Source organism: Cervus elaphus, chromosome 11 (assembly GCF_910594005.1).
Source record: "Cervus elaphus chromosome 11, mCerEla1.1, whole genome shotgun sequence".
Lineage (NCBI taxonomy): Eukaryota > Metazoa > Chordata > Mammalia > Artiodactyla > Cervidae > Cervus > Cervus elaphus.
In genome coordinates this window covers 57,049,584-57,061,788 of record NC_057825.1, presented here as the reverse complement: position 1 = coordinate 57,061,788, position 12,205 = coordinate 57,049,584, and the positions used below count along the sequence as shown (strand labels likewise).

The 12,205-nt window shown below is 46.0% G+C and overlaps 1 protein-coding gene across 1 annotated transcript; it reads left to right on the top strand.

Moving 5' to 3' along the window:
• Positions 1-4,661: 4,661 nt before the first annotated feature.
• Positions 4,662-11,222, top strand: FOXI3 (forkhead box I3). The gene is made up of 2 exons (XM_043916580.1): positions 4,662-5,417; positions 8,524-11,222. The coding sequence occupies exons 1-2, from the start codon at positions 4,709-4,711 to the stop codon at positions 9,156-9,158; spliced, it is 1,344 nt and encodes a 447-aa protein (XP_043772515.1). The 5' UTR covers positions 4,662-4,708; the 3' UTR covers positions 9,159-11,222.
• Positions 11,223-12,205: the final 983 nt, after the last annotated feature.

Sequence of the window (12,205 nt, the reverse complement as noted above, 5' to 3'; positions counted from 1 at the left end):
ATTCTCCAGACAAGAATACTGGAGTGAAACAAACAAAAAAGAATACTGGAATGGGTCGCTGTTCCCTTCTCCAGGGATCTTCCCTACCAAGGGATCAAACCCAGGTCTCTCGCATTGCGGCCAGATTTTTACGGTCTGAGCCACCAGGGAAACCCCCAAATGAGAACCAATTAAGTGGTCAGCAGTTGGAAAAAGTAAGGAATGAGGTGGTGGGTCCAGCTCCCATAGATGCAACATCTTTTCTTCAATAATCCATCCTTTCTTCACCAGAAAAATCTTACATATTTTAGCCTATGTGGTAGTTACTCTTACTTCATTTCCCCCCAAACTGTATTCTTTGATTACAATGAGTTTCCCCACTTTCTTTTAATTTTTTAATAGCTGCTAAGTCTTTAATTGGTCTTCCCAGATGGTTCAGTGGTAAAGAACCCACCTGCCAATGCAGGAGACATGTGTTGGATCCCTGGGTCAGGAAGATCTCCTGGAGAAAGAAATGGCAACCCACTCCAGTGTTCTTGCCTGGGCAATCCTATGGACAGAGGAGCCTGGCTGGCTACAGCCCATGGGGTCACCAAGAGCCAGGCACAATTGAGTGACGGAACAACAACAAGCAGACGTCTCTAATTACTTTTTGCATTAAAAATTGACCACAATCAATATTCTCTATTGATGAGCTACAAACATTGCATGTGTGCTTGAATGTATTTTCTTTTTTTCATTTGGGGTCTAGTAGCTTTAAAATATTGTCTTAGTTTCTGTTGTATACATATAGCTGATTCAGTTCTTGCCTTCTCCTCTCACCTCCTCCTGTTCCTTTTTCATCTCTACTTGCACCAGAGTTTGGTTTTTATTTTACAGTGACTTCTTGTTTCTTCAAGGCCAAATGTCTTACATCTTATTGAAGACCAAAAAAGCGGGCATTTTCTAAAATATTTTCCATTACTCTAGTAAATCATTTTCAGAGTTGGACTTTTCCGTATACCTGAGTAATGCTTCTATTCTTTTTTGCTATAGAAAAAATTTCCAGGCCCCAGTGCTCCATTTTGGATGTTTGGTTTGTGTGTGTGTGTGTGTGTTTTCTAATCTTTGAATGGGCTTATTTATATTCCAATATGACAATTGTAAGTAGTCGTTCCTTAATTTAGGAGGTATGAATTTTTCAAAAATTGATATTTGTTTATCTTCTGGTGGGCAAAGTCTTCCAAAAACTGAATTACATATAACGATTTGTCTTCAAAGGGCCTCTAATTTATGAAAAGTCAAGACAGGTATACTAACTATAGTGAAAGGCAGAAAGCCAGGTGGGGGACATGGGTAGAATTCATAATTTCTGCCTGTGGCCTTTTTCATAGATGATACAAAGTAAAACACGACACTGAGATTGAGAAGGACTGACTGTGCACAGTTCAATGTTGTTCTAAGTTGCAATCACGGGACTTCCCTGGTGGTCCAGTGGGTAAGACTCCAAGCTCCCAATGCAGGGGGCCTGGGTACGATCCCTGGTCTGGGAACTAGGTCCCCCATGCATGCACAAGGAAGATCCTGTGAGCCACAACTAAGACCCAGCACAGCAAAAACACATAAATAAGTTGCAGCTGTAAGGAATTAAGAGCACTGAGGTTATTTCCAATTTATGTTACCTTTTTCTTCCTCAGTAAATATGGAAATGGATAAGGAAATGGCAACCCACTCTAGTATTCTCGCCTGGGAAATCCCATGGACAGAGAAGCCTGGCAAGCTACAGCCCATAGGGTTGCAGAGTTAGATCCGACTAAACAACAACAAAAATATGGACAAATACTAGCAAATGCCATAGTGCCAACATTTCTATGCTATAAATCAATGAGTGTAAAGAATTTTACATGTTATTACAGTATTTGTTAAAAATGACTACATTGCATTGTAAATTACTGTTGTGCAAGGAAGCATCAAGAATGTTACCAAATATCAGTGGAAAATAAATGAGAGATTTTCTTCAGGTTGAACAGTTTCCCAAAATGTTTTATTTTCCAGTGATGAAAACACACAACATCTACCTTTCTTTTTTTTTTTTTTTAACATCTACCTTTCTTTTACACCATTTTACACTGGTATAGGTACATTGATCAATTGTCTCAATTATATTCTTTTGTGAAAAGGCAATTTAACAAAACATTATTACAGGGAACTTGCATTTTATGCCTAGGTTTTATTCTATTTGCTTTTCTATTTTTTTTTTCAAGTGTACCAAATGTTTTAAAAATTTGTTTAAAATTCCATGTGGCTCAGTCAGTGGTAAAGAATCCACCTGCTAATGCAGTAGACACAGGAGACTTGGGTTCCATCCCTGAGTTGGGAAGACCCCTTGGAGGAGGAAATGGCAATCCTCTCCAGTATTCTTGCCTGAAAAGTCCCATTGGGTTGGGGAGCCTGGCAGGCTACAGTTCATGGAGTCGCAAAGAATCAGACAGGACTGAGCGACTGAGTACACACACACGGATTTAAGATATTATTTTAATGTTGACATTAAAAACCAAGACTGTGACCAATGATAGTCTTAAGCTTAGCTAATTAATATGTGATTTAAAAACAAATAGAAAAAAGTATGATATCCAACCCTAAGCAGGGGTGAACTGTTCACTTCACAGGTCCCTATCTGGATATCTGCTGTAACAGAGCAAAGAGCCGCTAGGTGGCTCCATTAATTTAATAAAATTAACGTCGGGAAAAGATAATGCATAGTCAAGGAACAAAATATCTCTTGTAAGCAGAACCTTTAACCAAAGCAAGAAACAATGATCTTTAATCATGGCCTCTCAGAATAATTTGGAATATAGGGTTAAGAGTTGAACTAAAAAAAAAATCTGCAAGACTGCAAAGTATGTATGGGTAATCAACTTGCTAAAGAATATTATATTCTTAAGGTTCCCATCTTTCCTAATTTATTACCATCTAGTTTGCCAGCTTTTCTTTTGAACTTTTTCTCTCTTTTTTTGTTTAAACTTTAGGGAAAAAATATTAAATTTGAGCATTTATTAAGTTACTAAAAATTGCTTTCCAATTTCTTGACTTACAGCTGCCATCCTTATTAACATCCCAAGAAAAATATCAAAACAACTTCATCTGGGCTATTTGGGAAGGAAAACAAAAGCACTGTGCTTACCTAAACTAACTCAAAATACAACTAAGGCAAACACTACTCTATTCTATACCATTTGCAAGGAGATTGAAAGAAACTGTGACAAGAATTCCTTCCCGGGTTCACAAAAGAGGAGAAAAAACTGTTACATTTGAAGTGTGAGTTGCATTTTAGGTACCCAAGTTGCCTAAAGATCTCGGGATTTTATTTTTTAAGAAGTACTATAAAAAAAAAAAAAAAAGAAGTACTATAACAGGAGACGATCATTTTCCTGAAAATACATAAGGAACTGTCACGAAAATAAATGCGGGGTGGTGGGGGAGGTGGGTTCCGAATTATTAAATATTCTAAACCGTCAGTCTGCAACTGACAAATAGGAAAAAAAAATTTTTTTTTTCCCTCACCTCTCTCCCTTAAAAGAGAATCTCAGACCTGTCACCGCTTAAGAAAATATTTAGAACTCAATTTAACCGTAAAAGAAACAAGTTTCTTATCGTTTGGAGTCAATAAATAATGCTGGCGCGGCACTTGGAGTCTCCACAGTATTTTGCTGGTTTTGTTTGTTTTTCCAGGCAGGAGCTGCATTAGAAAACTTCATTAAAGTAGAGGGCAAGTCGTCTGCCGTAATTCGTTGAGACCGTTTTTTGTAAACGAGCGCTTCCCGCAGTTTAAATTACAGTTGGCTTTAAAATGCTAATTCCGAACCCACTTATTTAAATGTCTTTGAAAACGTTTACCCTTCTGTTTTCGAAGACAAAAAAATCACACCCAAAGTCTGCACAAACTGGACCTAAAATGCGTATCTGTTTCCCGGATAGGAACGAACCTATCGCTATGTTTAGAGAAATTAAAAAACCGATTTCGGTCCTTCTATTCAAAGAATTCCCTAGGACAAGGGGACGCACCATGAATGCTCCTTAATATCTACGGTGTACCTCCAAAGACTTGTAAATCCCGTCTATTATTCTCGACCAGTTGAGATCGGACGTGAATCCCGCAACTGATCACAAAAGATGTAGAGGCTCCAGGTCGAAATATCAAAGGTTGTGGCGTCGGGGGGTGGGGTGGGGTGGGGGGTGGCAGGCAGGTGGGCTAAGCGGCCACCCAGAGTTAACTCACAGACTTTTTAGAACAGTCGGACTGTCCTGGAGATTTTCTCTTTGTTTTGATATTCGTTATTTTATTTCGTTCTTGTGCTGAGGACACAATGGTTAGGAATGGGGAACCGGTTGCTTGAATCTCGGAGGCGCCGGCCGTCCCCGGGCTTCCCCGGTTCTTCCCGGCCTCCCTCCGCGGCACCCCGGCCCGGAGAGGAGGGGTTGCAGCGGCGGGGCAGGCGCTGCGGGCGGCCCGAGGTTTCCGCGCGCTGGGCCGGGATGCGCGCCCGGGCAGGTGGGGCGTGGCGGGGGCGTGGAGAGCCGGGGCCCGCGGGCAGCCGCCCAGCCTCGCGACCGGCCCGGGAGGAGCCGCGCCTCCGACGGTTATAAGAGGCCGGCTCGTCGGCGCTCCGCGCTCACCCATCAGTCCCCGCCCCTCCTCGCCGAAGACCCGAGTCGCCGAGCCAGGGCTGCAGGGTTGGCCCCCAAAGGGATGCTCTTGCCCGAGCGGAGAGGTCAGCCCCGCTCGCCCCTCGCCGCCGCCGCCGCGCCGCGCCAGCCGACGGCCGCCGACATGGCTCTCTACTGCGGGGACAACTTCGGCGTTTACTCGCAGCCCGGCCTGCCCTCGACCGCCGCCGCCGCCGCCGCCCCAGGCGCCCCCGCACCCGCCCGGGCGCCCTACGGACTCACCGACTACGCCGCGCCGCCAGCCGCCGCCGCCAACCCCTACCTGTGGCTCAACGGGCCGGCCGTGGGCGGTCCCCCCGCCGCCGCCGCGTACCTGGGCGCCCCGCCGCCGCCGCCGCCGCCCCCGGGGGGCGCGCCGGGACCCTTCCTGCAGCCGCCGACCGCCGCCGGCACCTTCGCCTGCGCTCAACGGCCCTTCGCGCAGCCCGCGCCCGCCGCGCCCGCCTCACCCGCCGGACCCGCGGCGCCCGGGGAGCTGGGCTGGCTGTCCATGGCCAGCCGCGAGGACCTGATGAAGATGGTGCGGCCGCCCTACTCGTACTCGGCGCTCATCGCCATGGCCATCCAGAGCGCGCCCGAACGCAAGCTCACGCTCAGCCACATCTACCAGTTCGTGGCCGACAGCTTCCCCTTCTACCAGCGCAGCAAGGCGGGCTGGCAGAACTCCATCCGCCACAACCTGTCTCTCAACGACTGCTTCAAGAAGGTGCCCCGCGACGAGGACGACCCAGGTGAGGGCGGACAGGTGCTTCCCGGCCGGTCCCTTACCCACACCCGCCCCCCACTACGCCCACCCCGCAACTCACGCACACGCAGAGGCAGGCCAGGGTGGGATAAAAGTCAAAAGCCTGAATCCTTAAGTCGAAAATCACTCCTGAGTGGTGTTCCTTAGGCGGTTGGAAGGGAGGGTCGAGTTACCGGTAAACGGATTAGGAATAAGAACACGGGTGGGCTCTCAGATAAGGGATGGCTGTAAAGAGATTCAGATGAGCCGAGAATCCCATCACATTTCAGGAGAGTGAGGTGGGTAGAGACTGGGAGTTGGGACCCGCTGTACGTAGATGCGTTTCGAACCTTATCTGTTTAGAAATGTAAAAGTGGAAACCCCAAATGTGCTTTGTGCGGATCTAAGCCCCGGAGTTGAGGAGGGCTGGGTGATAGTGGCTTGTTAGTGGTTTCCCTCTTAGCTAGGAATGAGGTGAAGGAAAGCTCAACAATGACAGAAACAGATTCTTACAGGAGGTTTTCGGAAGGAGCTCAGGAATACGGGTGTGGGGTGAGAACCAGGTTAGGGAAAAGAGAAAACTGTTCCGTAGCCTTCTACAGCAGGAGTCCCCAACCTCTGGGATCTAATGCCTGATGATCTGAAGGGGAGTCGATGTAATAATAATAGAAATAAAGTGCACAATAAAAGTAATGCACTTAGACTACCCCCCGGCCCCGCTCCCAACCATCCCTTGCCCCCTGCATTGGTGGAAAATATTGTCTTGCAGGAGACCAGCCCCTGGTGCAGAAATGGCTAAGGATCAGTGAGGGATACAGGATTCTGTGTAAATTTTGTAAATGCTCTGAAGTAGTTGTATTGTTCAGTTGCTCAGTCATGTCCCCACTCTTTGCAACCCCATGGACTGCAGCACTCCAGGCCTCTCTGTCCTTCACCATCTCCCAGAGCTTGCTCAAACTTATGTCCAATGAGTAGGTGATGCCATCCAACCATCTCATCCTCTGTCGTCCCCTTCTCCTCCTGCCTTCAATCTTTCCCAGCATCAGGGTCTTTTCTAATGAGTTGGCTCTTCACATCAGTTTCCAAAGTATCAGAGCTTCAGCATCAGTCCTTCCAATGAAGAGCATTGCTTTCCAGTTGAAATGCTGTACAAACCACAAGTGGTTGAAAAATTGTCTAGTAGCCATGTGAAAAAAAGTAAAAAGATTTTAAGAAGTAAAAAATCTTTTTACTTTTTAAGAAGTAAAAAGAGAATTTATTTTTTAAAGTAACCCAAAATGTCGTTTCAACATGTAACGCATATAAGAAATTATCCATGAGCTTATTCTTTTGGTACTAAGTCTTCAAAATCCTATGTATGTGTTTTATACCATATCTCACTTGATACGAACCACTTTTCAAGTGTCCAGCAGCCACGTGTGGCTAGTGGTTACTGGGCAAGGCACGCAGCTCTTCTAGATGTATCTGCCAGATTTGGCCTCTAAATCACCTGAGGTGATCCTGTCAATTGTCACGTACACTCCTGGACTTTCTAAGAAGGTCAAGGATCTCAAGCCAGTGTCTTGTCAAAGCTTTTGGTAGCTAGGTGACACAATATAAATATTCTGGTAGGAGTAGGTATGATTGATTGTTTAGATGGTAGTTACGTGAATTAAGTTTTTGTTCTGCAACTATTTGCAGAAAATGTGTTGGTGGAGGTAATGGATGTGGAAAGGTGTGGTAGTGGTTAAGAATGCTTGAGTCTAGAGACAATGTGCTTATATCCTGGCTCTACCAATGCTAACTGGGCTTCCCAGGTGGTGCAGTGGTAAAAAAAAATCAGCCTGCCAATGCAGTAGATAGATGTGGGTTCGATCCCTGGGTCAGGAAGATCTCCTGGAGAAGGAAAAGGCACTCCAGTATTCTTGCCTGGGAAATCCAATGCCCAGAGGAGCCTGGTGGGCTACAGTTCACGGGGTCACAAAGAGTCAGACAGGACTGAGCAACTAAGCACGCACACACTGTTGCTAACTGGGAAAATGACAGGTTGCTAACCAATCTGCACCTCAATTTCCCCATCTGAAGAATGGAGGCGATGATATCACCCGTCTCCAAAGAGCCGTGAGGAGTAACTAGAGTTATCGATGTGAAGAACTCACTACAAGATAAGTGCTTTACGGTATTTGCAAATGCCAAAGATTCTTTTTACCAGAAGTGATGAGAGCCATTGGGTGAAAAAATCCTCAAAGATGACAGATCTTTTTTACTTCCACTGTGCTAGATAGTGAGGCTTTTTCTCTAAGCAGGGGACTAGCATTGCTTGCATTAAATGGGGCCCTGGTCTCTGAGATGCATTATGCACTGCTTGCATTAAATGGGGCCTGGTGGAGGAAAAGCTGGGAAGACATGCAAGGGTGCCTCTTGCCCAAGGTGAGGAATGGGTGTGGAGCTTCCTTGTACTTCCAAATAGATGCCATCCAAGGTGTGTTTCAAACAGTCAATTGCCCAGTAATAACTTGTCCTTTCTGTTGGACAAGGCAGAGGGTTGGGTATTGGAGGTTGCATTTTTCCAGTGGAGTATTTTTTCAGGGCAATTAATATACCCTTTCAGCAAATGATAATGATAATAGATACCTTTTTCTTTTCACTGCTCACTGTGTATGGCTTCTTTGCGGAGATCTATCATTTACCCCTCACGGCCAACCTGTGAGGTGAGTACTGTTCTTATCCCTATTTTTATAGATAAACAGAGGCTCAAGTTCAGGTAGTGCCATCTGCCCTGAAAGGATGAATTTAAACAACAGAGTGGATTGAGCATCTCTGTCAAGTTTCATGAGAGCCTGCCTCCCTCATCTCAGACCCAAAGCTGAGCATGTGGAGCTTCCCTGGTGGCTCAGTGGTAAAGAGTCCACCAGCCAATGCCAGAGGCGCGGGTTTGATCCCTGGGTCAGGAAGATTCCCTGGAGAAGGAAATGGCAACCCACTCCAGTATTCCTGCCTGGAGAATCCCGTGGACAGAGGAGTCTGGCAGGGCTACAGTCCATGCAGTTGCCAAAGAATTGGACATGACTTAGTGACTAAATGATAACATGGGTATGTACGCCTCCTCTAACCCATCTTTCTCATCTTTGCAGGGAAAGGTAATTACTGGACCCTGGATCCGAACTGTGAGAAGATGTTTGACAATGGGAACTTCCGTCGGAAGCGAAAGCGCCGCTCAGAAGCCAACAGCACCCCCTCGGTGGCTGTGGCGACCTCGAAATCAGAAGAAGGGCTCTCCCCGGGACTGGGGTCTGGAGTGGGTGGGAAGCCAGACGGAGACAGCGCCCCTGCGTCGTTGAGACCCTCCCAGTCCCCAGAGCCTCCTGAGGACACCAAGAGTACTGCCTCCTCACCGGGAGTGTCCATGCTTTCCTCCACCCCTTGCCTGAACAGCTTCTTCAGCAGCCTCAGCACCCTAAGCGTCGGTGGCAGTGGGAGCACACAGCGGGCACTCCCTGGCGGCCGCCCACTAGGGATCCAGGGGCCCCAGGTGCCCTCAGGCGGTGTGTTCCCCCCCAGCTCCGTCCCGGAGCCCTCGTCAGACCCCTTACAGCTGAGTCACACCTCCAGTAGCAGCAGCAGCAGCAGCAGCAGCCAGAGATCTTCCTACTACGGCCCCTTCCCCGCCAGCACCAGCGGGGCCCCGAGCAGCTCCTTTGGCAGCCCTTTCTACAACTTCAGCATGGTCAACAGCCTCATCTACCCTCGGGAGGGCTCCGAGGTATAGAGCCCCAATTCCCAGACTCAACTGTTACACACTTGAGATCTCATGAAAATACAGATCTCCAGGCCGTAGGTCTGGGGCAGGAACTGAGATTGCATTTTCTCCAGAGCTCCCGGCAAGGTCCACTGACCACACTCGGAACAGCGTGTGGATGCAAACTTTTCCTTTACCCGGCAAGCTTTCTCTGGATAAAGGGCCTCCCTGGAGAGAAATCCAGTCCAGTCTGCCCTGGGATGGTATCCGTGAGCCCTGTGAGGGCAGGGACCATATCTGTCTGTTCATCACTGCCTATCAGGGTCAGAGTCCAGTGGGCACAGACTTCAGCTGCAAAAACAAGTGAATGAAGTTACTGGGTCAGAAAAAGTAACAGTTGGCACTGGAAGCAGCAGGGAATGGTTGGGACCGACCCGCTGCAGGCTGCTGTGGGCAGCTGGTCTTCTCTGCCTGGCAGCAATCTGTTTTTTCTAGAAAAGTCAGAGCCATGCATTTTTCCAGGAAACCTCCATTTGTCTTCTTTGTGGCTAATGGAAAGTTTTTCAGATACTGTGCCAGAAAGCACAGCAAATCCTTAAGCTCTCTACCCAGCTCACAGATCACCTCTATTTATGCTTAGTGTCAAGGATGTGTCAGACATTAATAGCGGTAGAAATGCCCAGACACACCCTCTGTGCCAGGCATTGTTCTAGACACTTACCATGTATTAGCTCATTTAATCCTCACAACAACCTTGGAACAAAGGTATTTGTTACTCCCCCTCATTTTCTGTATGGTGGCAATAAACTGCCAAGATGTTAGGTCCACACAGTAAGTCATGAAGCCTGGATCTAGTTTTTTTATTTTTTTGTCTGTTTTTGTGTGTGTGCGTTTAGTTTTCTGTTTTGTTTTGGTTGCACTGTGTGCCTTGTGGGACCTCAGTTCCCCGATCAGGGATTGAACCCAGGCCACAGCAGAGAAAACACCAAATCCTAATCATTAGACCACCAGGGAACTCTCACCAGGATCCAATTTTAAAGCAGTCTGGCTCCAGAGTCTGTGCTTGTAATCTTTGTGTTCTAGTCCTTGAAAAACAAAGGCATTAACATGCATAGGCAGACTAAGTGGTGTCTAAGGAGTAGGAATGAGCTAGGTTTCATCTGACCAAAGATTCTGGCTGAAATCAGTATCACTTGGGACGTTCTGAGCAGGAAGGATGGACACCAGCTCTTCCTTACTTTTGCTGCCATATTTCGGAGGTCTCTGGTGACCCTCCTAGTTAACTGGTATCCTGTCTTTTTTAGCTTATGTCCTGGGTTTTTCATCTTTGAAACAAAGTTTTAGTATTTTATTAAAAATAGTTTTTAAATGGAATTTTTATTTTTAAAAGAAAACATTTGTGGTCAAAAAAATTTTTAATGTAATATATTTTAACACTCCCTTTTACTTCTCAGGAGGTGTCATCATTTGAATAGAGTTTATGGTCACCGTCTTGGTGCCCAACAGAATGTCTGTATGTGGTAAGACACTCAGCCACAGTTTGAACTTATCCAAAAAGTGTTAATGCAGGTAGTGTGATTTTATTGGAATAGTGATGCATTAAGATGAAGTTAATGTCCTATGAATTACCCTTGTACCATGTTGTTTGGTCTTTGATGGGAACATTGCTGGTTTTTAATTTTTTTAGGAAAAGGAACACAAATTAATTGTAAAAAATTGTTAACTTTTCCCTGTATATTATTTGAGATTCACAGCATTGTTGTTAAATTGGAAGTTTGAAATAATACATATAGAAAATTGTTTTTTTTAAAAAATAGTCTATTGAGGTATAAATAATGTCAACATTACTTTTTAAATATTATACAGGAAGACAACCAAAGAAACTACCTACCCTCATGCTGTGTGTACAAAAAACCCACTTTCTATGGATATTTTTGTATGAGAAAAATTATATGAACTTTTATAAATATTGTTTCTAACACAATTCTATATTTGTAAATTAATTTATAATGTGAACTGGGACAATTTTTTTTTTTTCCCAAGAAAGCACACTGCATGCTGGAAATCACATAAAATAAACTTTAAGTGGGATGACTTCTGGCTCCTTTTTAGGCATCTTGTTTTCCTGTCTTTAACTTCTTTCTATAAAGGAATAGAGCTGTAAGCAGCATGGCACAGAAACTGCTACCCGATTTTTGTGTGTTGAGAGAGCAAGCAATTAACAACAAAAGCATTTTGCATTGGGATGTAGCCGATTAACAATGTTGTGATAGTTTCAGGGGAACAGCAAAGAGACTCAATTATACATATACATATATCGATTCTCCCCCGATCCCAATTTCTTTATTGGACTTGTTCTACCTGCCCACATCCTAAGGGATTGGAATGAATCAGTTCTGGAGGATCTCTAGACATGAGCGTCTTGTTTGTATTTTAACAGAGTAATGTTTCTGTCTAGCTCAGCTGGTGAAGAATCCTCCTAGGTCAGGAAGATCCCCTGGAGAAGGGAATGGCAACCCACTCCAGTATTCTTGGGCTTCCCTGACGGCTCAGCTGGTAAAGAATCTGCCTGGAATGCGGGAGACCTGGGTTAGGAAGATTCCCCTGGAGGAGGGCATGACAACCCACTCCAGAATTCTTGTCTGGAGAATCCCATGGAGGACAGAGGAGCCTGATGGGTTACAGTCCATGGGGTCACAAAGAGTCAGGCACGACTGAGCAACTAACACACAAGATCACTCCAGCTGGCCACACTCCTCAGGGGGAACTCTGGCTTTCAGTGCTGGTCCTCATGGAGGGTACAGGCCATAGTCTCTAAGGAAGTCACTAGGAAACTTGAATTTGGCCCCAACTAGAAAAAACTTGAAAGATAAGGTTTCTAGCCTAGGGTTTCTCAACGTGAGCAGTGTAGATATTTGGAGCTGGATCATCCATTGTAGAAGATGCCCTGTGCATCACAGAACATTTAGTAGCAGGCTGGAAGCACTTCCCCTCTTCCTTCCCCCGATACACACACCGCCCCAACCCCCCAGCCCCTGCTCCCAGGCCCTGAGACATTGACAAATGTCCCAGGGTGG